We start from the raw sequence: 26,304 nt of genomic DNA, 5'->3' as shown, positions 1-26,304 counted from the left end.
GTGTGAATGTATGTGAGAGGTGCGCATAGAGAAAGGTGGATCAAAGACACACAAAGGTGAATATAAGAGTGTGTTAGTGAATATGAAGCTAAAGAAGATTGCTTAGATAGATGCTGCTAATATTGATAAGTGAATCTAAGCAGAAGGCTTAAGTTTTATTGTTAGGTGAAGTCTAATTGTTTGAAGGGCCGCCAAGCAAATCGAAACAAAGATGAAAATGGAAAGCTTATCAGTGACTCGAAAAATGAACACAACATTGATCTAAACATGCAAAGTGAGTTGTAATCATACATATTAAAACCTACTATTTTCTTTTTAACAATTGTAAATAGTTTTTATTGAAATCATTTTAATAGAGGTTGACCTAACAGTCATTTGGAAGACTTAACAATCTATGTAAATCCTTTAACAAGGTGAGATTCTAAGCGGAATGATCAAAGTTCTCTAACAAGACCACTCTTAATAGGGTGATTAAATTCTCTAACTAGGTCACATTTACTAGTGTGTATTGTAAACCTTTAACAAGGTTGGCTCCTAACAGAGCTCACTTTGAAAGAGTGAAAAAATATTGACATGTTGCTAGTGGTTTTTCCCAAATTGGGATTCTACATGAAATCCTAGTGTCAAAACTTGTGTTGAATGCTTTACATGCTTTACATTTTATATTCAACAAAGTATGTTATGTTTAAGATAGTAGGACACTAATTTTGCTTTTATACAGTAGAGACTGAGCAACAACAGGATATGCAGAACATTGAATGTTTATGTTTAATTGTTCAAATGGTACATATGGACCTTGAGTAACTGATTCATACCACACCCCCTCTCAGTTATTCTAAACATTTCTAACATAAAGGAGCCAGTAAGAATAGTAGACTATCAACCATTGCTTGTTCTATCAAAGCCCTAGGAGGACATAAGTATGGATTTTGTTCTTGGGTTATCCATGAAACAAAGGGGTAATGATTATGTATTTGTGGTAGTTGATAGCTTTCCAAGATGGTAGATTTCATTCCCTACCATAAAAATAATGATGCAGTGCATATTGTAGATTTATTTTTCAGACAGGTGGTGAGGCTACATGGTCTTCCAAAAAGTATTATTTCTGACAAAGATACACAATTTGTTGGGTATTCTTGGAGAACTTTGTGGAAGAAGTTGAAGACATAATTAAAGTATAGTTCTACACATCATTTGTAGACTGATGGAGAAAATGAAGTGGTGAATAGAAGTCTGGGAAATTTGTTGAGGTGTTTAGTAGGAGATCATCCTAAGGGATGGGATTTGATTCTATCACAAGCAAAATTTTCTTATAATAATTTAGTGAATAGGAGTACTAGTAGGTCACCATTCCAAATTGTGTATGGGAGTAGACCACATACTACACCAGAGTTGAGGAAGATGGAGCAAGGAGAGAGGAGTAGTGTTGAGGTAGAAGACATTGCTGAACATGTCAAAAACCTATAAATGGAGGTACGTGCACATATTACCAAGATGAACCTACAATATAAGGCTAGAGAAAATCAAAAGAGGAGACATAAGGAGTTCCAAGTTGGGGATCTAGTTATGGTGTACTTGAGGAAGGAACAATTTCCAGTGGCACGTACAACAAGACAAAGATGGAGAATTTTGGTCCCTATAAGAATTTGAAAAAAAATGATTCAGGGAATGCGGATAAAGTAGAATTTTCAGATGAGATCCATATTTCCCCTAATTTCAATATTGTCGACTTAACATAATATCATGAAGATGGTGTAGAGGAGGAGTTGATACTAGAGTCATGTCCCATTCCTACTTTTGAGAAGGAGGAGATTGAAGAAATTCTGGATAGTCGTAAGGGCCATTGTACTAGAAACATGTAGTATGAGTACCTAGTGAAATAGAAGGGACGACCAGTGGAAGATTCATCTTGGTTATTCAAGATGGGGGTTTCCAATTTGGGTTTTCCTCAACTAATTGTAAAGTGACAGGGTCACTTTTCAATTTACCCTGGGTGTTTGATGCAGGAGAATCTAGTGGTGTAAGGGCGATCTTGTATCACCCAAAGACATGCTTAGTGTTAGTTTTCATTTAATGTGTGTGCATTTCTGGATACCATCTTGGCCAAATAAAGATTCCAATTCTCTTAGTTCCACTATTGATTTTATGATTTAGTGTTTTTGACCACCTCAGGATATGTGCTAGTGTAGAAAATGGGACATTTTGTAATTAATCCATTATTATGATGAGTTAGGGGGTGTAAGTTGGAGGGGTGATTTTACTTGTAATTTAAGGTACTCCAGAGAAAAAATCAGGTCAAAAGACCTTACAGTTTGAAAGTTATTATAGTTTTAAGTTTCTTGGAGACCCCCTAAGAACACTTCAAAGTAAGATTTGAGGCACTAAACGGCCTTGTACAGGTCCAAAAAATAGGTTATGAGAAAATTTTATTCATAGAGTTATAGAGTACTTAGAGAGTTTTTTTGAAAATGTAAATGGTTTGTCAATTAGAGTCCCAAATCAAAAGTTATGCCTCTCAAAAGTTGGACTATCATTTTTTGGATTCTTCCAAATTTGCATCGACTTTTGACACGTCTTCTAGAACCTTCTACTTTGGTGGTGGATTCCAAATGACATATTCTAAATTGTATTCCTAACCCTAAACCTAATTTGGGTTACTTAAGGTTATTTCTTGCATTGTAAAGGAAATTTTTTTGTAGAGTTTGAATAAAAGGTACTGTGCGAAGGGGTTTTCTCCAGAATTTGATTGTATTGTAAGCTCATAGGGCATGTAGTGGAGTCTATCTTTGTTGTACTAAATGTAATAGCATTTCATTTCTAATAATATAATTCTCCTTTTCATGTTGTGTTCATTTTGTCTTAGCTTATGCCCTCATCAAAACTTGTCTTGTGCTCTTAAATGATGAAAAAAATGTATGATACATATTTCCATCCTTTCCACTTGCCTAAATCAAGTTTAAATGATCATTAAGCTTTGATTTTTTGCACACCTTTGTCAACCCAATTTTGGGATGTTTTCACAGAAATTGAGGTGGATAATAATTCAAGATAGAGCCCCCAAAACATTAGTCCCTAACTTAGTTGGTAGGGACTAACAATGCCTTTCAAAAATCAAACAATAACTCTATTTATTATTATTTAGGCTCTATATATAGTTCTTACATATCCATTTATCATGATTAAGACTTCTTTTGAAGTGTTGGATTCAACTCAAATATACACTAGGCATGCTTGATCTTCATTAAAAACTTATCGTGTCCAATGGATGGTAAGGGGACATATTGGGATTAGTTTTAGGGCTACTTCATTTTTCTAATAGTAAGCATTTTGTTTTCTACAAGATAAGTTCCCTTTTTTTATGAAATTGTTATAATTTTGCAATATTATACGTTTAAATATTATCATAAATATTAAAAAATAATTATTCAATGGATTATTATTATGAACTCATCTCATGCTCTTAAATGACAAAAAACTCGTATGATACATATTTCCATCCTTTCCACTTGCCTAAATCAAGTTTAAATGATCATCTAGAGAAACGATTAGAAGGATTGATATATGATCGAGACAAAGAAGAATAAATATCTAAACAAGTAAGGTAGTGCTAAACCTAACATATCATTTCATTGTTACATTTTAACATTTGTAGTATAAAATATCTTAATCAAGTTGACCTAATAGTCTTGTAAAAGGGTAAAAACATAAACTTGTGTCACCTTTTATAAAGAAAAAGGATATTAAAATGCTACTGTTCAACTTTAATGACAAAAAAATGGTATTTTTGTTTAGAATTTGAAGATGATGTAAACTGATGAAATGTGTAGGATTGGATGAATTTTATGCCTATAATTTTTATAATTTTTTGAGTAAGAATTTAATTACTTTAAAAAAAATTGAAGTCCCTTTTTTAATTGTAAAAAATATAGGGTGTAGTTCCCATCAAACAAGTACATGAAAATCATCCTTTTTAATTATGATTTAAAAATATTTTATAGATGACATGTATCGCTAGGGAAAAAAAAAAAGAAATAATTATTTTTTATGTATATTTTCTTTGTTATGAGCACTCAAGGTCGACCTTATTATAATCCAACAATTTTTTCCTCCTGTCAAAACTTCCCTATCAAATCTACAACTTTTTGAAAAAAAATTACATATTCATGAAGAGGACTCTTTCCTCTAGAGATAAATACAAATTTTTATTTTTTTGATATGATTTACTATTTTTTTCCTTTTTTGAGGGAGCATATTCTGAAGTGTTGAAATATCGACTTATAATATTTTGAAATTATAACATATTATAACTAATCAAAACACTCAGGAATTTATATAATGATGATATTGAATTTGAGATCTATTAAAGAGTATTTTTACTTTTTGAAAAAAAAGAAGGTGTTTTGATAGAGAAATGAGATTTGACCACAATAGGTTTCGATATCCTTAAAGGTGACAAAGATATGTGACTTTACCTGAAATCCTATATGGTAATATTCAATAGTAATGTTTTTAAATCCTTTAGAGCATGCCACTCTATAGAAGTTTCATGGAGTGATAAGGTCTAGATGATCTTTGGTGAAAATCCTCTAACAAGGTCATATGTTATGATGTGTATGTAACCTTTAACAAGGCAAGCTTCTAATAGAGCTCACTTCAAAAGAGTTCAATTTTTGGGTTGCCTGTTCCACAGCGGTTTTTCCCTTTATAGGGTTTCCACATTAAATACTTATGTCAAATTATGTGAATTTTTATTGTGTTGCATGTTTGTTTTCATGTTTACTAATTATTGCTACAAGTCGGTATACACTAAAAGGTAATTATGTAATTAGACATAAACATACATAAATTGAATGAATACTCTAATACTCACTATATTAAGAAGAAATATGTTTAAAATTTGTAAGTATTTAAATCAAATTGAATCTTAAAGTTTGATATGTTTATCAAGCTATTGATATGAAAGTGTATAAGGTTAAGTTTGTGAAAAAGTGTTTAAATGACCTATGTGATAATTGATTTGCCCCCTAGTTATCCAAATCAAACAATTTTCTATTTCGGTCATTAATCAAATGATATTTTGGAAGCTATATGCATGTTATTCTTCAACGATGTTTATGATAAAAATATATCAATTCAAAATGTAAAATATAAATGTTTTTATTTATGTTGTTGTCTGTAGTTTATGGTGCGCCTAAGAGAAGATTCCAACTACACACAATCTTTAGGATTTTTTACAATATATCTAGATAATTTCATTTTTTATAAGTTAGTAGAGAATTATGGATATATTTGAATGCGTTCTCTCTACTAGGAACCTTTAGTTTTCCATGTGAACAATATTTACACTTGAATACTGAATTGCTCATAGCATTTTTGAATCTCAATATGCTTAAAATAATTCAAATGGCAATCATAATTTCACTATGAATTTACCTCACTATTGTAATGGTTATTTATTTCTAGAAAATTAAGAAGAAGACTATGAGCTTTGATAGATAAGGTTTAACATAAAGAAAGTTTGCATTCATTATCATTCAGATCCATCAAAGTTGGAATAAATAAGGAAAGACTTATATGGCCAATATTTTGATAGAGGTAGATATAAGGACTCAGGTATGATATGGAATAGAAAGACCTAGAATACAATGACTAGCATCATGCAAGAAGTTTGCACACAACTATGATAAAATGGTCTTCTATAAAATAAACTATGCAAAAGTATACCAAGTCAAAGTGGTAGTCCATACAAGCCAAATGTGTAATAGTAAAAGGCATAAATAATACTACAGTTTTTTTTTTCAAACTATAGGGTAAGTTAATTGACTCAACCCTGAAAACCTATATGTTTAGAAGAAACACACATAGAATAAGTGATTGAGAACAGAAATACCAATGCATGCATACTTAGTTGGTCAATTGGAAAAGTGGTTTGTAGTAATAAACTAAACATGTCAATGCCCTTGTGAGAATTACATGTTAGGATTAGTTTTAGTGCTACTTCATTTTTCTTATAGTAAGCATTTTGTTTAGTATACGATGAGTTATTTTAATAATTTTTTATGTGTCATATTATACATTTAAATATTATCATAAATATTTAAAAAAATTATTTAATAGATTGTTATTATGAACTTGTCTCGTGCTCTTAAATGACAAAAAAAATTGTATGATACACATTTCCATCCTTTCCACTTGCCTACATCAAGTTTAAATGATCATTAAGCTTTGGTTTTTCACACACCTTTGTGTAAAGCGAATTTTGGGATGTTTGCACAGAAATTGAGGTGGAGATTAAGTCAAAATAGAGCCCCCAAAATATTAGTCCCTAACTTAGTTGGGAGGGACAAACAACACCTTTCAAAAATCAGATGACAACTCTATTTATTATTATTTTGACTCTATATGTAGTTCTTTTGTATCTATTTATAATGATTAAGACTTCTTTTGAAGTGTTGGATTCAACTCATATATACATTAGGCCCACTTGATCTTCATAAAAAACTTATTGTGTCCAATGGATGGTAAGGGGACATGTTGGGATTAGTTTTAGAGCTACTTCATTTTTCTTATAGCAAGCATTTTGTTTAGTATAAGTTCTTTGAAATTTTTTTAATGAAATTATTGCACTTTTGCAATATTATACATTTAAATATTATCATGAATATTAAACAATAATTATTCAATGGATTGTTATTATGAACTTGTCTCTTGCTCTTAAACGACAAAAAACTCATATGATGTGTATTTCCATCCTTTCCACTTGTCTAAATCAAGTTTAAATGATCATTAAACATTTTTGTTATCTTCTTCAAAAATTAAATTTGGGTCATTCTATGTTGCATAATATATGTTGAATATCTCTTTGTTTGCACTCAAGCAACTCAATTCATTGAGCAAATGGCTACCCAACTCTCAAAGTAAATGTGAGAATTTACTTATATTTATTCAATAAAATTAAAATTACAAGATAGTTGTTATTAAACAGTTTGATGGATGGGATATTTAGTTTTTATGATGAGTAACTCCCACACTAAATTCGTGGAGAACTATACTAGTATATTGTAAATATTGTTCACTTATGTGATGATACTTTTAATAAATAAAATCATCATCTTTATATAGATAAATCATATTTCTTGCTTGCAAGATGATTATAGTGCCAAAATCTGCCAAAAAAATAGTACATTAATTTAAACTACATTTATATATGCTACTTTAAGACTATTATGAAAGTTGAATTATGAATCTATACAACTAACACTTATGTCTAGACCTTAAAACCATTCACTTGTTTTATATACTAATACCTCCATTTCATTTGAAATGAGCATAATTACTAAACTTAATATAGAACTAGCATAATCCAGGCATTTAACTTTTATATATTTAGAATGAACATATTACTTCATTTATTATAAAATGAAATACATTTAACTTTTAATTTTATTTTCGTATAAAAATATTTCTTAAACTAAAATTTATTTCACAGTTATTATATTGCACACCAACCTCTCCCAAAAGAGACCCTATAATTATTTTCTATTCACATAAGTACGCCTCTCTGAACAAACTCGGCCCCAGTTGGCTTGGAATGATCGGGGTGTGTAGTCGTGAATGCATTTTGGCGGTTGCAGCAGCGGCCACGGACCTGCTGTTGTTTCACCTGTGCATTGCTACGAGAGTGGGTCATCACGGGTCTGTAACGTGCTATGGCCTTCATTTTTCGTGGCGGGGTACTGTTTACTGTGGGCATTTTTGGACCGCAGGGATGATATTAGTACGGTTTTTGGCAGGTTTTTACAATATCATGTGTTTGAGGTCTGCAGTAGCAAAGGCATGCCAGCGGTTTCCTGCTGTGTTCTCTTTGATTTTGATCTTTTCTTCTGCCTGCTAATGTAGCGTGTTCATTATTTGTGTCTGTGCAGCCATTGACCGAAAACTCCGTGGTTTTGGTTATGCTTGCCTGGCGACGGCGGCAGGAGCAATCTCCTCCCTGAGTTTCAAATAGTGGGTATTAAAATTTTGCCTCTGACTCTGTGGCCTGCATTACTAGTTATCATTTTCATAAGGCCAGAGCAGTGTCAAAGTTAACAAATTTTGGGTTTTGTGTTGAATTTTGATAATGTACAGCTTTCCTTCAATGAACAGCAATAAATGAATAGTTTCCTTTAGTCTGAAATCACAGCAAATTTATTGTACTTTATGGTCTATACATTTTAAAATTTTAAACCAACGTAATCAACATTTTCCCGTCCCAGTCTGTTCTGTGGTTATCTATATTGCCTGGTAGAACCAAAAACAACATATGTGAGGTATTTACGACAAATTTATGTAGTTCATGATTATCAGATGCAGTGCATATTATCATATCCATTCTAATTACAATTTCATAGTCCTCAATTAGGTCAAAAACCTTCGAAGAGAAAAACAGAATGGCACAAGTAGAATTAGGATTCAGTCACATAAGAACTAGATGCTCAATACACTTCTTTGTTGATCTTTCATTTTCTTGACCAGAAGAAACTATGGGTAATGTGTCACGTCCCCGACTCATGTCATGACGGGGCATCGTTTGTCCTTTCCTTGGACTACCAAAGAGGGAGAGGACATAGAGCACTAATGGGTAATTTGGAAGTCATTTCCTTGTGTTATAGTCTACTCTTAGGTTGTGGTCACATCTTATTATGCGACTTGCATGATATCAAGTTTTGGGCACTTAATTTTTTTGCAAGTCAGGTTTGCGTTCTACTATTGAATCAGAGCTTTCTGATGTCAAGCCCTGTTAAACTAGAAATTCTGCGAGGTTCGTGCTGTAGCAGAAAATGTCTCAAAGATGGATAAGGCTTCTATGCTTGCAGATGCTATTACATATATAAATGATCTTAGCTCCGAGAATAAACATCAGAGATAGAAGGGGTTGATTTACTATGTCAAGTTGATGCAACCAAAAAGGAATTGCTGCTATGCTCTTTTTAGTTTGGAATGAAAGATACACCTGGGTATGCAAATATTGATCTAAAATATTGACTGGAAAGAATTGGTATAACTATAAAAAAGAGATAAATTATAAATATACTTGGAGTGATAGCTAACCAAAGCAATCTAAGTGAGAAATTTTAGACTTATCTTTCGGATAGAAATATCAATATAATCCTAGATTAACCAAGGTGGCTGATGTCACAAGACATAAAGAATAAAATTATATCTCTTGGTAGAGCCTACACAGTCAAGATGATATGTTGCGGACTGAATTATATAAGGTAAATGGCTAAAGCATTTTGCAGCATTTTTGCAATATGCATATGAGCTTAAGGCATTCAAAAAAAATTTGAACATCTTGTGTTAGATAACATTCAACAGATTCAAGATGTTACATTGTCTAGCCAGCCTCGAGACTTGAATATCTTGTGGTTAAATCTTACTGAGATGCTTTGCACATTATTATGGGTACAGTTTACAAATGTTACTACAAAGCCCATTGAAACCATTGTCATGGCATAATCAATTTTATGATTAGTATGTGTGCTCAGAGTTTTAAAGTTGTCGAGGGCACATAGCATCAGATTTTGTCAAATCAGAAGTCAAGTTCAATGCCAAATTGGCCATAGTAAACCACATTTCTAGACATGCCTACGTAAAGCTACAGAAATTAATATATCTAGGGGGTGAGGGGATCCATCATGCAATGAGGTCTAATCCCTAGGTCATCAAGATTGGATGCCTGATCAGCAAGTGCATATTCCCTCCTCCAACCAAAGTTTTCACCATGCACTTCCTGACAAACATGAGCTACTATTTAGAGCATGAACTTTGGTAAACTCAAATTACAATATGGGAAAGATATGAAAGTGCATAGCTTTTGCCATGATCTGTTAGCGTCCTAGAGCATCCAAATGTAACATGCGCCCCTAATTGTTTTTTCCCTTTAGTTCTACCTATAGAGAGATAAGGTAACAAATGGAAAAATGAGTTTTGCTGATAAGAAAAATTCTAATTCGAATAATTCCAGTTTTATTCATTTTTCTAATACAATGACATTGAAGATTTAATATGCATAGCAAGTTTGACCACATGCTGATAGAAATAAGCCAACTGTGCAACTTGCTAATATCTTAAAATGAAGCAATCCTTAGAGCCTTAGACCTGTAGTGCCATGCTGAATTTGAGGACAACAAGAAGCTTGCTGTAATCATCTTCCTTTAGCCAATAGAGAGGTCTCTCAAGTGCAGCAATAAGATTAAGGTCAAAAATACTCTCAATAGCCAATAGAGAGGTCTCCCAAATGCAGCGATAAGGTTAAGGTAAAAAATACTCTCAATCATGCCAAAGTCACTCCCTATCAGCTTAGATCAATGAAGTCATCTATATATAGATAGACAACCCTTTTTGAGATTTGAATAAAAAATCAAGCCAGAACCTTACATAAGTCGATGTTTTTGTGGGCCTTACATGAGAAATTCGATTAGATAGATTTCAGGTGGTTTGCAAACCACCTATGATTGTTCATAAGGGCTCGAGTTATTCTGAAGACTGCATTTATTGGGAGAATTGGTTGGTTCTCCAAATGGACAAAATTGATGCGTTGTATTTCACTGCCTTAACATTGCCTCCAAGATTAAGATCAAAATTGCATAAAAATGCTCTTATTTTCATTGTCGCAGTCATTGTGACTACTATTTGGCAATTTTCTCCATCATAGAAGGCGATAATCGTTTTATTAATCATGATTCAGTCAGAAGATGAGTGGGATAGGTGTACATGAACAATCTAATTTACAAACCTTAATGGAAAGGTGGAGTGCAAATGAAACTTTCCTTTGAGTTACTTTGGGGTGAGGTGGGTACCACTTCCCTCTTCTTAATTCATGTATCCCTTCTTCTGCTTATTTCTGGAGATTGAGATGAAAAGAAGACATGAAACTTTCCTTCGAGTCACTTTGGGGCGAGGTGGGTATCATTTCTCTCTTCTTAATTCATGTATCCTTCTCGTGCTTATTTCTGGAGACCGAGATGAAAAGAAGACATGAAACTTTCCTTTGAGTCACTTTGTGGTGAGGTGGGTACGACTTCTCTCTTCTTAATTCATGTAGACCTTCTTGTGCTTATTTCTGGAGATTGAGATGAAAAGCTAGTGGGTTGAAATATTTCATCAAAATATATTCAGCTTTCTCATTTGAGAGTCCAGACTACTAGGAGATTATCATCATTCCACTCGTACAATGTGCATAGAGTTTATAATCGTGTGTTGCTTATGTACTACTGAGATCCCTCTCATTTTGTTTTATTTGGGTAGTTGTATTTGCCCCATCTCTTAAATATTTGATTATTTTGGTCTAATTATTGCTGTTTCTCAAGGTTTTAGTTTTCAGCCTTTCACATACATGTGCAATTCTATTTCAGAGCCGATTTAATAGTCTGTTGATGCAATGCCATAGGGAAATGAACGATATAACGCCTCAATTTCAAAGTTGTTGCAAGTCCTTTTAAAATGATACTGTTGGCCAATTATTAGAATGACAGACACATGCATTTTACTTTCATAACACTAAACTATTTGCAAGTAATAATTTTTCTTTTTCTTTTTAGGGTTCTTAATTTTTAAATGCACAATTCTTTTGAGAGAGAAACACACAGAGGTGCGGAGTCTTGGAGTGTTATTGATTTGTCAAATTTTAGTGAAGAATCTTCTAATGTTGAATTACAGTCTCTCAAATCTTCTTTTCTTTGTTTTTTGGGATATCAATAACTTCGGTCTGCTCATGCTAAAAGTTGGAAGGATCCTTGGTTTCATTCTTGTCCTGTTTTAATCGTCCCCTACACTGCAAAGTTTTTCATTGTGAGATTTTATATTTTTAACTAAATTCTGTTATGTCATGCATCTTTTCTTTGTTTGTTTTGTTTAAAGGAACTTCATCCAATTGTGGCCTCATATTTTCATTTATGGAGAAGAGTTTCCATCTGATTAAGTATTCTCCAACTTGGCATCCCTGTGGCACACATGCTGTATACATGGTTGAACGAAAACCCAATCAAACCGTGTGCAAAAAATAGTACGACATGAAAGAGGGGAATAATGTTGGAGATCAATTTCCTATGGAAAACAGCTTATCTGGTTTTGAACCAAGCTCATCTTTGTGATAACTGCTCCATCCTAGTGCGAGCCTCTAAACCTAATTGGCTATATCTAGGTTTGAATGTTCATTTGAGCTGACTGATTCTCACAGTGTGTTATTTCAGAATTGATCTAATAGCCTATTTTGTTTAAAGGAACTTCATCCAATAGTGGTTTCATATTTTCATCCATGGAGAAGAGTTTCCATCTAATAAAGTATTCTCCAACTTGACATCCCTGTGGCGCACATGTTGTATACAAGGTGCAACAAAAACCCAATCAAACCGTGTCCAAAAAACAGTATGTCATGAAAGAGGGGAATAATTTTGGAGATCAATTTCACGTGGAAAACATCTTATCTGGTTTTGAACTAAGCTCATCTTTGTGATAACTGCTCCTTCCTAGTGCAAGTCTATAATCCTAACAGGCTATAGCTAGGTTTGAATGTTCATCTGAACTGCCTGATTCCCACATTGTGTTATCTCAGAACTGATTTAATAGTCTGTTTTGTTTAAAGGAACTTCATCCAATAATGGCCTCATATTTTCATCCATGGAGAAGAGTTTCCATCTAATAAAGTAGTCTCCAACTTGACATCCCTGTGGCACATGTGCTGTATACATGGTGCAACAAAAACCCAATCAAACCGTGTCCAAAAAATAGTATGACATGAAAGAGGGGAATAATTTTGGAGATCAATTTCATGTGGAAAACATCTTATCTGGCTTTGAACAAAGCTCATCTTTGTGATAACTGCTCCTTCCTAGTGCAAGTCTCTGATCCTAGCAGGCTATATCTAGGCTTGAATGCTCATCTGAATTGACTGATTCCCACAGTGTGTTATTTAATGGAACACAATGTCTATACTCTATGGCATTATGTTGACATAATTGGATACATCATCTAGCCATAAGTAAGGCTGTCAATTTCTCATTTTTGTTTGGTGAAGGATTCTGTCTTATCTTCTCATTTATAGTGAAGGATTCTTACGTTACTTTTGCTTGTATTTCCCTACTAATATTTATATTATGGATTCTCATTGTGATAGGCAACCCTCTTTCTCCTTTACCATAACCCAACAGATTGCATATAGGTTTTAAAGCCTACCTGAATTGGGCAATTCCACAATGTGAGATTCACTTGCATAGCGTGCTCATGGAATCTAGCTTGATATAATTGACTTAGAACGTGGGCATGGTAAAGACATCTAAATTTTTCATATATCCAGTGGTGAATTCTTACCTACTTGTATATGCACAGCAGTCCATGATTTGAAATATGCTTATTTTATTGACAAGTGGACTATATTACTGATAGATTACAGACTAACAGAGTACATTGCTGTTTAATTGTTTAGCTGTGCCAGGAAATTCCTACATGGTGGAATTAAATCACATAGCATGTCCATAGAATTTATGCTAAACATGATATACATGTGTACTTAATGTGGTCATAAGATTGTTTTTCCAATTTATCATATATTTGGATTTGGAGTCATACATACACCACATGAATATCACAATGTAGAATTTGTTCTCATTTATGATCACAGAATCTAGGTGAATATGGTTGAAAGTTTAATGTGCCCATGATAAGCCTATTCAATTTCCGACACATTGATATTCTTCTTATTTTATGATGGCAAGTGCCCCACTGTGTTTTCAAAATAGTATGACATTGTAATACGTGTTCCATTTTAATTTTTACTACTACTAGACCACAACTATACATGCTAACTTTATGTTTGACAATTTACATGAATTGGATAGTTCTGATGTGGAATTTGTGGTCATACTTTCCCCACAAAATCTGGATTGGTATCTTTCTACTTAGATCATCCTTATGATTAAGCATAACTGACTAGATTGAGGTTTTGCTTGTTTACCTTAACAAGCTGATTTCTACCATGTGTAATCCAATGTTATACTGTGTCCACAAATCTAAGCTTTTATAATTGGATATCTTATGTGGCCATGAGACATATTTTTGATTCATCATACAGTTAGTTATGGATTCCTACGTTTAATTTGTGTATTTAGATTCTGCCTATGCTGATCCATGTCAGTACTACTGCTTCGAATGCCAGTTTTGGATTATATGCCAAAATGAATAGCAAAGGGCTTGTAATTTGAACGTGTTTCAAGAGATGTTCATCTTCATTTCTGTGGATTGTCAATTCCAATGTTAACATTTGTTGGACCCTCTATATAACTAGAGGTTTGAATTTCATCATCATATGCACATTGAACCCAGTTCAAGCTTTTACAAACTGTTCTTTGATGTTCTGCTTGTCACTTCTTATAGATTAGATTAGTAATTACTTGTGATGTAATTATAGTAAGCAGTTAAATTGAAAATTCCTTGCAACATCTGTAGCTAGGGTTGTGTCTATGGCAAGAGCAATATCTTCTATAATGTGTAACTTTCCACATTTATATAAATCCGTATGTGATATAAAAGACTTCATTATAATCCTCTGACGATTGGAGCAAGCATTCCTTAAGAAAGCATGCGATTGTCATTAACTTGCTGTTACTGCTAAGAAGCTGGATTTGTCCCCTGCTGCCCAGATTCAGGTCCGGGTCTGGATTTGCTCCCAGGTTCGCTGTGGGTCCAGGTACAATCTTTAGTTTGGACTGCGGGTTTGTCCGGGTCCTTGCTGGAGTGAACCCGGGTGAACACAGCGAACCCATGGTGAACTTGTGGCAGTAGGGTCCAAAATGTGAAATAAAACAACTTTAAAGAGTGTTTTTGAATTATTTTTTTATGCAACTCTAAAAGGAACCTAATAAAGACAGTTCACTCATCTAATCTCTTATGTTGAGGAGGATGATCATATAGCAGCATATGGGACTAGTGGAACGAGTTTGGGTTCCAATGATGAGGATCAAGATATAGTTGCAATCGAGGATGAAGCCATTGATCCCTCATTTTATGATGATCCATTTGGCCCTCGCAGAGCATTTGATACTATGATCATTGATAAACTACTAAACACTTGTCATCTATCATTATGTTTCAAACTTTATTATTTGATGAACTAGGTCTATGTTTTGCAATCTAGTAATTCAATGTATGAGTTTTTTTACAATCATGAAGATAGATTAATGAGTGAGTATTTAATGTTTGTCGTTGACATTTGGCACTGATCAATGATCAAGCAACAATTATTCATACTGTGAAATGACTTTGTTTTGCAACTATACATTTTTCTGTTGTGTGTGTGTATATATGTACACACACACACACTCACTCACAAACCCAAATGGTGAAAACAAATTTAGCCTGAACCCACAAACCCGAACCTCGAACCCAAATCCGTCCCTGAACCCGAATCGGCAACTTAGTATTACTGTTTAGAGCATCATTATCTTTAGGGCATGGTATATCTATCTAAGAACTGAGGGCATTCATTCACTTTATATCTCACAACGATCAGGATTCATGCTTGTTGAAAAATATTTTGTATCTCTTATTTTTTATTTAAAATTGTTAGTGTCTTCTGCTTGGGAGTTGGATGATTTATTTTTCTTATGCACTGAAATCAAGCTATCTTTTGGATTCTAGATTTTTTTTCCCGCTGCTGATCAAATCCGACTAAAGCATGTCACTCATATAGTTTGAATACTTTGTCTTCTGATTCCAGCTGCTTAATGAACTATTGGATTTCTCATACTGCTATTTGGAGTTGGAATGGACAATGCAATAGTTGGAGAACCTGTTGAAACGGACACCACAAGGGGAGATCCATGGCACTTAATAGTTCTTAATGCTTGAAAAGTGAGCATTCACAACCAATTTTTCTAAGGCATTTGAGAATTTCAAAATCAAAACAATTTAAAAGATTGCGTGCGCTCAAAAATTGAACATGTATAACTTAGTAGTTTTAAATGCTCAAAAATTGAACATTTCAAATTATTTCTTTAAATTGCTCAAAAAAGTCAAAACCAAAACCTCTATGCTCTGTATGGTCAAACTCATAACTGGTTAAGTTGTTATTGTTCAAAATCCAAGCAGACATAACTCAACTCGGGTTGTGGCTCCAAAAGCTCCCAAATGGAGCATTTTGAACTTTACGATCAAACCCTATTCCAAGAAACAATTATTAATTCTTTTTAACTAGATGATGAAAATGTTAGAGGATTCTTGAATATGATTCGTGATATGCAATGGGTTGAGGTGAAGTTTTGGGTAAAACTTGGAGATGTTGCCAGAACAGGATGCACATTATGGATTGGTTGGAATAAATATTGATTTCCATCGCTGTGATCAAACAAAAGCACTTGGCAGATTTTTACTAATATCCTTGCTGTGTGGAATGCAGATATAGAACACTCATGCCAAGATTGCCTCATGAGGAAATAGCCGCAATGGACATGCATGCAAATTGTGGAAACATAGATTATACTGCAACTATTTGACAAAATGCCTCATAGAGAAATCGGCCCACCAAAAGCTATTAAAGCAGCGATGTCACAAGAAATGCCATAAGTGCAAGAGTTTTCATAAAACAGATGTGCTGAAAGGTTCATAATCTATTTCTGCCGTTCTTGTTGAGACCGGTGCCATGCCAAGAATCATTGGAAGCATGTTGCGCAATAGATAGTATACATGGGTACTCAGGAAATGAAATGAAGAGCTTTGAATATCTTGCTATTAGCTTTGATGTCTGTAACAAAATGACAAATGCGGAATAGCACACCAATCATTTGACAAATTGCTCACATCGAAAGCGCACAACACAGAAATTTGTTTTATTAAATATCGTACCAGTTGGCACTTGGCACTCTATCTATTTGCATTTATGTTTTTGGAAAGATTGTGTTCGAATTTTTTGACAACAATCTTTCAAATATTGATGTCTGAAATTTGCACACAATCTTTCCAGAAACACAAATGCACATTTTGTTAAAAACTATAACTTCGATCATCATACAAATCTGACTGTGCAGATCACACAGATCTTATCTTGGTATATTACCTTATAATGGCCTTTAAATAAATTGCTCCTTGAATAGGCATGATCGGCAATTTCATAGATGAGTGTGCGTTAGCATTTACCTTAACTAATTTTAGTTATTTTTGTTTGCTAAACATTATCTCCTTGGGCGCTGATTCTGAGAATGCATTGTATGGGCCGACCTAGATAGGGTCATGTCTCTTCAAGGGACATGCCCTTTGATTAAGGTATTTATACAAGTTGTGATTGTAGTGAAAGGACACACAAGAAGAATAAGTCTGCCCCTTTAAGCAATTCTGCCTGTATGAATTTATTGCAGAGATAAAACAAATTTCAGAACAGCATTTAATTTTCTAATAACACCTCCTACATTCAGAAGATAAAGAAGATCATCTACAAGAAGGATAGAAGGTATTATCTAAGTCTGATTTAATAACAGAATTTGTAAAAACTTTACATAGTATCAGAGCTTTGGTAGCCGAACCTAGGCTCAGCAAATTAAATAATTAGACTTAATATATATCTAGCATCATTCTACTATCTTCAAATGGCATACACAATCAGATCCGAGTACAGGTTTGATGGGAAAGAACACATTGATGCTTGGAAATTTAGAATCATGATGATTCTTAAAGAAAATGATATAAAACAATTTGTTGATTCAACATCTAGAGAACCTAATGTTGAACCTCATAAAACTATCTGGAGCATAGGAAACATGAAAGCCATACAGATCATATTAGATGGGGTTAGAAATGATATAGTACCCATGCTAACGAAACATCAAACAACATTTGATATGATGAATGCATTACTAAATGCATATGAGGTTAACAATGCAACTAGAGTTCTAGCATTGAAAAGGCAACTAAATCATATACAAATAAAGAAGGGAGAATCGATGAATTCATATTTTATTAGGGTTGCCAGTTTAAGAGATGAACTTGCAAGTATAGGAACCATCATTAATGACACAAAACTAACACTAATGGCTATAGATGGATTGCCAAATTCATGGGAAACATTCGCACAAGGAGTAAGTGCCAGAGATAATCTTCCTGACTTCAATAGACTTGAGGGAGATTGTCTTCAGGAAGAATCCAGAAAACTTAAGAAAGGAGGAAAATTGAAAACAAAAGATGAAGAACTAAATGTTTTTAATACAAATTCATAAAGGAAAGAAGAAGCACTTCAAGAAGAAAAAGGGTAATCAAACGAATGACAAACTTAAGAAAGATCTATCCAAAATAAAATGCATCAGATACGAAAAGTTTGGACACTACAGATCTAATTGCCCTGAGAATTCTAAACAGCAAGTGAACTGTACAAACATTACTAGGGAAAAGATAACTATGATCCTGAGAATTGTGTATTGTATTCGCCACTATCAAATGAAATCTCAAGCAAAGCATGGGTGATTGATAGTGGATCATCTCGACATATTACATGATACAAACAAGCACTATGCTCTATATCAGAAAAGGTTAATGGTGATCAGCACATTCCGTCAAAGGAATTGGAAATTGCACCTTGAAACTAAAGTTGGGTAATTCTCTTCTTCTCAAAGGAGTACTCTATGTACCAAGAATAAAAAGGAATTTAATCTCGGTTACAACACTTGAAGATGATAGACATAATATTGCATTCATGGACGGTAAAGTAATAACCTGGGCTAAGAACTCCTCATTTAAGAAAGCAAAGTTGATTGGTCAAAGAAAAGAGTACTTGTATGAATTGAATTCAGAACCTAGTTGACTTATTCAAGCCTTATTTCATGAAGCTATTGATATAAATGAAATATGGCATAGAAGGTTTGGACATCTAAATTTAAAAACTTTATCAACTATGGAGAAGATGGTTACTGGTTTACCTAAATTGAATAAAGATTACTCAAGCATATGCAAAGGACGGGCTCTGGGTAATAACACCAAAAGTCTATTTCATGATAACACTAGAAAAACTATTTTGGAACTAATCCACTCAGATTTATGTGGACCTATGTCTATTCCTTCTCATGGAGGATTCTGGTACTATATACTTTTAATAGATGACTTCTCTAGAAAAAATTGGATTTACTTCTTAAAATGCAAAGAATCAGAAGAAATCCTGAAGAGATTTAAGGAATTTAAAACCTTAATTGAAAACTTTTCAAGACATAAAATTAAAACTCTTAGGACTGATAATGGAGGGGAATATACCTCAGATTTGTTTAAAGAATTTTGTAAAGAAATAGGAATTAAGAGGGAGTATACTGTTCCTTATAAGCCACAACAAAATGAAGTAGCAGAAAGGAAGAATAGAACAATTATAGAAGCTGCAAGAGCTATGATATTTGATCAAAATCTAGAATATTATCTTTGGGTAGAAGCCTCTTGTACTGCTTCTATATTCAAAACAAGAGTCCTCTCTCCTACTTTAGAGATAAAACTCTTGAAGAAGTCTTTGCTAAGGTTAAACCCAATATAAGTCACCTTAGGGTTTTTGGGTGCCCTGTATATATACATGTTCCAAAAGAAAAGAGAACTAAGTTAGAACCCTCCAGGAGGAAAGGTATTTTTGTAGGGTATAGTGAAACATCTAAAGCATATAGGCTTTTCATACTTGGTTAGAAAAATATTGAACTTAGTAGGGATGTAATTTTTGAAGAAGATTTGGCATTCAAAAGAGCCCTAAGTTTTGAAAATCCCTCTCTGTTACCTAGTTCTGAAATAAATACTGAATCTGAGTCTCAGAGGGAGAACATTGAAGAAATTGAAGATGAAATTCAAAATCTCAATCTTGAAGAAACTCAAAATTCTAAGAAAAGACCACTTTGGGTCATTAAGACAGTAGAGGAAGCACAAGACTTCGTTGCACTATCAGGAACAATCAGAGAAAGCAAAAGATCCAAAAGATTTTCTAGTTATACAACAAACATAAATGATTTGTCTAAATCAGAACCAACCGATGTTTCAGATGCTATTAAACATATAGCTTGGAAGGATGCTATGATGGAAGAATACCAATCCATTATGAAAAATGATGTTTGGGAAATTGTTCATAGACCTGAAGGAAAATCTCTTGTTTCTTCCAAGTGGATATTTAAAATAAAGCATGTTGCTAACAGTAGCATTGAAAAATATAAAGTTAGATTTGTAGCCAGGGGGTTCTCTCAGAAAGAAGGGATTGATTATGAAGAAACATTTGCCCTTGTTGCCAAATACACCTCTGTAAGAGCAGTCCTAGCTATTGCAGCATCGAAGGGATAGAAAGTACATCGGATGGATGTAAAAACAACATTTTTGAATAGAAAGATTACAAAAGAGGTATGTTTGGAGTAACCTGAAGGATTTGAAACTCATGATCCTGAAGCTTTTGTTTGCAAGCTCAAGAAAGCTCTCGACGGGCTTAAACAGGCTTCAAGGGCTTGGTATGAAAGAATTGATAAATATCTCATTGGCTTAGGATTCTCCAAAAATGAAGCTGATCCAAATCTACATTATAAAAGGGATAAAGATGATATGGTAATTTTGATATTGTATGTTGATGATTTACTAATAGCAGGTGATGATCATCTAAAAGGTCAATGCAAGAAGGATCTAATCAGAGAATTCAAGATGAAAGATTTGGGATTCCTTCATTACTTTCTAGGACTGGAAGTAAGGCGAAATTCTAACAACATTATACTTAATCAAGGAAAGTATACATTAGATATCTTAAAGAGATTTGGAATGTGGAATTGCAAGTCTATATCTTCTCCAATAGAGACTAATCTACATAAACTTAAAGAAGCAGCATTAGAATCACCTTCCATAGATTCTACTCTCTACAGACAGATGATTGGGTCCCTTATGTATTTGGTAGATACAATCCTTGATATTTGCTATGCTGTTAACGCTTTAAGTCAGTTTATGTGTGAGCCAAAGGAGATTCACTTAGTTGCAGTCAAACACATTATGAGATACTTACAAGGCTAAGACAAGGCACTCTTAACCTTGCGCTCAAATATGAGAAAGTTGACTTGGATTTACATGGATTCACAAACTCAGAGTGGGGTGGAAGTGTATAGAAAAAGTATTTCAGGATGTTGTTTCAATTTAGGATCAACAATGATATCATGGATATGTAGAAAACAATTTTCAGTAGCACGCAGTTTCATAGAAGCCGAATACATCGCAGCAGTAATGGCCTTTGGGGAAGCAGTTTCGCTTAGGAAGCTACTTGTGGGACTATTTGGTCAAGCCATGAATCTTACAGTTATTCATTGTGATAATCAGAGTTCCATCGAGTTTTCTGTGAATCCAGTTTTCCATTATAGATCCAAGCATATTGAAATTCCTTACCATTATGTTAGAGATATGGTAGACAAAAATACTGTAAAATTAGAATACATTTGTATTATAGATCAGATAACAAATATTCTTACCAAACCTCTCTCTCGAGTGAAGATAGATCACTTTAGAAAAAGACTTGGTATGGTTGAATTATAATTTTTTTGTATTCTTTAAATTTTTAAATAAAATAATTTTATTGTCAAGCTATTGACTATTATGGGCTCCACCATTTGTATTCCTTATTCAAGAGGTGACGATCTCTGAGATAATGAACACTTGTATAAAAGACATTATGAGAGATGACAATCTTTTAGATAATGTGCTGAACAACAGAGAACTACTGTCGGATCTAGATGAGTTCAAAATCATTTGTGACAGACATTTCTATGCCTATGGGTCACAACTCGGATAAAGGAAGAATTTATTCTTCAGACTTTATCCTGTGTACTGGTAGATCTTAACTCAAGATCATGTTGTGATATAGGATTGCCAGTACTTATGAGTCACAACTTGGATAAAAGAAAAATTTAATAATTTTTCAGATTTTATCCTATGTATTGCATTCCATGCAATACAGTTATCACTAGTATCAGTGATAAGTCATATCACAGATCTAGTAATATGACATAGTATCATGTGTTCAATGATACCACAAGATAAATAAGATTTAGATAGATATAGAGTATCATTCTATGCTTATTCATCGAAATTGATGATGCTACATACGTTATCTCTCAGTATGATTATCAAGTTAAGAGGGAGTGTTAGAACTATAACTTCGATCATCATACAGATCTGAATGTGCAGATTGTACAGACCTCATCTTGGTATATTACCTTATGATGGCCTTTAAATACATTCTTCCTTGAATAGGCATGATCGGCGATTTCATAGATGAGTGTGTGTTGGCATTTACCTTAACTAGTTTTAGTTATTCTTGTTTGCTAAACATTATCTCCTTGGGCGCCGATTCTGAGAATGCATTGTTTGGGCCAACCTAGATAGGGTCATGTCCCTTTAAGGGACATGCCCTTTGGTTAAGGTATTTATACAAGGTGTGATTGTAGTTAAATGACACACAAGAAAAATAAGTCTGCTCCTTTAAGCAATTCTGCCTATACGAATTTATTGCAGAGATAAAACAAATTTCAGAACAACATTTAATATTCTGATAACACCTCCTACATTCAGAAGATAAAGAAGATCATCTACAGCAAGGATAGAAGGTATTATGATTTAATAACAGAATTTGTAGTAACTTTACACATTTCATAAATTGAAGAAATCTCCTATGTGGAACACTATCTATTTGTTAAAATATCAAATGTTGAGAGTTTGCATGGCAAGAATGAGTAGAAGAGAAAAAATACAGGACTTGGGAAGAATATTTGATGATCTTCGAGCCAGTTACACGCAGCCATCTTTTGAGAGCAGATATACATCTCCAGGAAATCATAATGGGCGTGAGTTTACTTCAGACAATGACCTTAGAAATGTTCTAGCAGTCATGAATGGATTAAGCAGAGTCAAATGAGACAAAATACCATGAATTTGTAGAACCAATAGAAAGCTGCTGTTACAATCATTTCAGCATGATGGAAATATGGGGACAGATAGAGGTCGGCACATAAAAAAAGCAGACATCAAGACACAAATATAATACAAGAAGACTTTTCAAATCTATATCTTTATGTGGTACACCACTATGACAGCCTAAGCACTTCATGCACTTACAGAAGATAGGGGCATTTGGCACAAAGTTTGTCGAAGATTTATTAAGGCTATTAGCTTTTAAAGTACACCCATGGACTCTATTGATTCAGGCACTTACTATATAACATGATGATTTGCCTCACGTTCATATTATATGTATCAATCCAAGGAAGTGGTAGAATACAATAGTGGTGTAGATGACAGTTCATTTTCAACATATCTCATTTCCAAGTTACATGATTCGCCTGTGCTTCTAGATGTAAATTTGCTTAGAGCATGTTCAAGCTCTGAGCTCACCGTTTTTGCACATGGCATAGAATTAATAACACATGTGACAGCAGTTAAAGGATAAAAGGGTATGAGGTTCTAGATGAACAAGGATCCAAGCTTACATGGCTAGGTGGAAAATTAGTTACATCAAAAGCATCAAAGATCAAGTAGACAAAGATGCAAAATTGTTTTAGCAAAGCCAATATCTTCTTTCTAATTTGCCTTATGGGTTTCAAATTTCTTTTTGTGATTAGTGACTATTATCAGTTTTGGTCAAAGTTAAGATATCAACGTTTTTTGCACAGAATTTGTGAAGTTCATAACTTTGTTCTAACTGCGCAAAAATGAGTTAGTTACTAACCCAAATATAGTTAGTTATCACAGGATGCCTATAAATACAAGGCAATTTTGATATGATTGATTTAGAATGTGGGCATGGTAAAGACATCTTAATTTTTAATATATGTAGTGGTGAATTCTTACCTACTTGCATATGCACAGCAGCCCACCATGATTTGAAATATGGTTATTTTATTGATAAGTGGACTATCTTACTGATAGAGTACAAACTAACACAGTACATTGGTGTTTAATTGTTTAGCTGTGCCAGGCAATTCTTACATTCTGGAATTCAATCACATAGCATGTCCATAGAATTTATGCTGATCATGATATACCTGCGTACATAATGTGGTCATAAGATTGTTTTTCCAATTTATCATATATTTGGATTTGTAGTCATACGTACACCACATGAATATTACAATGTAGAATTTGTTCTCATTTACGATCATAGGATCTTGCTAAATATGGTTGAATGTTTAATGTGCCCATGATAAGCCCATTCAATTTCCCACACAATTTCTGATGATATTCTTCTTATTTTATGATGCAAGTGCCCCACTGTGTTTTCAAAATAGTATAAAATTGTGATAGGCATCTCATTATAATTTTTATTACTACTAGACCACAACTATACAGGCAAAATTCATGTTTGACAATTTACATGAACTGGATAGTTGTGATGTGGAATTTGAGGTGATTTCTCCACAAAATCTGGATTGGCATCTTTTAACTTAGATCATCCTTATTATTAAGCATAACAGACTAGACTGAGGTTTTCCTTATTTACCTTAACAAGCTGATTTCTATCATGTGTAGTCCAATGTTATACTGTGTCCACAAATATAAGCTTTTATAATTGGATTCCTTATGTGGCCATAAGACGGATTTTTGATTCATCATACAGTTAGTGATGGATTATTACATTTAATTTGTGTCAGTTATTTAGACTCTGTCTAGTTTGATCCATGTCAGTACTACTGCTTTGAATGCCTTGATCCATGTCAGTACTACTGCTTTGAATGCCAGTTTTGGATTATATGCCAAAAATGAATAGATGGAACGTTAAGTAAAGGACTTGTAATTTGAATGTGTTTCAAGAGATATTCATCATCGTTTCTGTGGATTGTCAACTCCAATGTTAACATTTGTTGCATGCTCTGTATAACTAGAGGTTTGAATTTTATCATCATATGCACACCAGTTCAAACTTTACAAACTGCTCTTTGATGTTCTGCTTGTCACTTCTCATGGATTAGTATTTTCTTGTGATGTAATTATAGTAAGCAGTTGTTGAAAATTCCTCGCAACATCTGTAGCTAGGGTTGTGTCTATGATAAGAGCAATATCTTCTATAATGTGCAACTTCCAACATTTATATAAATCTGAATGTGATATAAAAGACTTCATTATAATCCTCTGACGATCTGAGCAAGCATTCCAACATTTATATAAATCCGTATGTGATATAAAAGACTTCATTATAATCCTCTGACGATCTGAGCAAGCATTCCTTAAGAAAGCATGTGATTGTCATTAATTTCCTATTACTGTGTGATTGTCATTATCTTTAGGGCATGGTTTATCTAGCTAAGAACCGAGGGCATTCATTCACTTTATATCACACAGCAATCAGGGTTCATGCTTGTTGAAAAATATTATGCATCTCTTATTTTGATTTAAAATTGTTAGTGTCTTCTGCTTGGGAGTTGGATGATTTATTTTTCTTATGTTCTGGAAACGAGCAATCTTTTGGGTTCTAGAATTTTTTTAATGTATCTTTTCTACTGCTGATCAAATCCAAGCAAAGCATGTCACTCATATATTTTGAATAATTTGTCTTGTGATTCCAGCTGCTTATTGAACTATTGGATTTCTCATACTGCTATTTGGAGTTATAATGAACACCACAATAGTTGGAGGAACCTGTTGAAACCTGTTGAAATGGACACCACAAGGGGAGATCCATGCCACAGTCCATCAATAGAATACAGTGCAATTGGATAAAAACCAGTGTTAATTGAGCCTTCACAAATTCCCCAGTTTCAGAAACGCCCTTTCCTATGGAAAGTCCAAGTCATGTCCGCTTCAAAGTCAATTGCAACAGTCCTTAGGGTCTGGACAAAACAAACTGTTCTGCATTTCAAATCCACCAAGTCTTATATCATGAGCCATTTATCCTTTTGGAAATGGGACTGTCGTGGTATAAATACAACAGTATTTAGTCAAGCAAGTAATGATGTTTTTGAAAACCAATCTGGAACTATACCCTTGCATTACAAAAGTCAATGTGCTCTGCAGATTTTAGAGGTATAGTTCTTGTGCTACTATGACTAATTGAGGATCCAAATTGTTACAGTCATTTAAGTTTCACAGCTTAAAAGGTGTATTTTGTGGTTCATTTTGGAGCTCTCTGGTTTCTACGGCTGAATTGTTGTTATTTTAGAATGAGGATTCACATGAAAAGGCTTATGCTGAGGCCAAACTTTACTGCATGTTCTGCATTGATTTACTACCCTATGTGAGCGATCAAATCACTTAATCTATTGCTCCCAAAACATCAGAGCTGAATAATTAATTATTTATACTTTTACA

The 26,304-nt window shown here is 33.7% G+C and overlaps 1 protein-coding gene across 10 annotated transcripts; it reads left to right on the top strand.

The window, feature by feature from the left end:
- The first annotated feature begins 7,491 nt into the window (after positions 1 to 7,491).
- LOC149569194 (uncharacterized) lies at positions 7,492 to 26,110 on the top strand. Of its 10 annotated transcripts, none has more exons than XR_016362727.1 (4): positions 7,492 to 7,777; positions 7,926 to 8,007; positions 15,758 to 15,891; positions 25,563 to 26,110. XR_016362727.1 is itself a non-coding variant. In XM_089821957.1 (3 exons), the coding sequence occupies exons 1-2, from the start codon at positions 7,615 to 7,617 to the stop codon at positions 7,995 to 7,997; spliced, it is 276 nt and encodes a 91-aa protein (XP_089678083.1). In that variant the 5' UTR covers positions 7,529 to 7,614; the 3' UTR covers positions 7,998 to 8,007; positions 25,563 to 25,577. The 10 variants fall into 10 exon arrangements, 5 of the variants coding, with proteins under 5 accessions (XP_089678083.1, XP_089678082.1, XP_089678081.1 ...); XR_016362726.1 differs by having other exon boundaries at positions 7,530 to 7,793; XR_016362729.1 differs by having other exon boundaries at positions 7,530 to 7,818; positions 25,563 to 25,699.
- Positions 26,111 to 26,304: the final 194 nt, after the last annotated feature.

Source organism: Cupressus sempervirens, chromosome 3 (assembly GCF_028749045.1).
Source record: "Cupressus sempervirens isolate cs-2001-9-10 chromosome 3, ASM2874904v1, whole genome shotgun sequence".
Lineage (NCBI taxonomy): Eukaryota > Viridiplantae > Streptophyta > Pinopsida > Cupressales > Cupressaceae > Cupressus > Cupressus sempervirens.
The sequence above is the reverse complement of the archived record's forward strand: the minus strand, read 5'-3'. Positions and strand labels throughout refer to the sequence as shown.

Excerpts from the sequence above, each read along its gene's own strand:
- LOC149569194 (XM_089821953.1), top strand. The coding sequence starts at position 7,615 with ATGCATTTTGGCGGTTGCAGCAGCGGCCACGGACCTGCTGTTGTTTCA. Across the intron at positions 7,835-7,925 it reads TGAGGTCTGCAGTAGCAAAG|CCATTGACCGAAAACTCCGT; the intron begins GCATGCCAGCGG and ends GTGTCTGTGCAG. Across the intron at positions 8,008-25,562 it reads TCCTCCCTGAGTTTCAAATA|CTGCTTATTGAACTATTGGA; the intron begins GTGGGTATTAAA and ends TTGTGATTCCAG.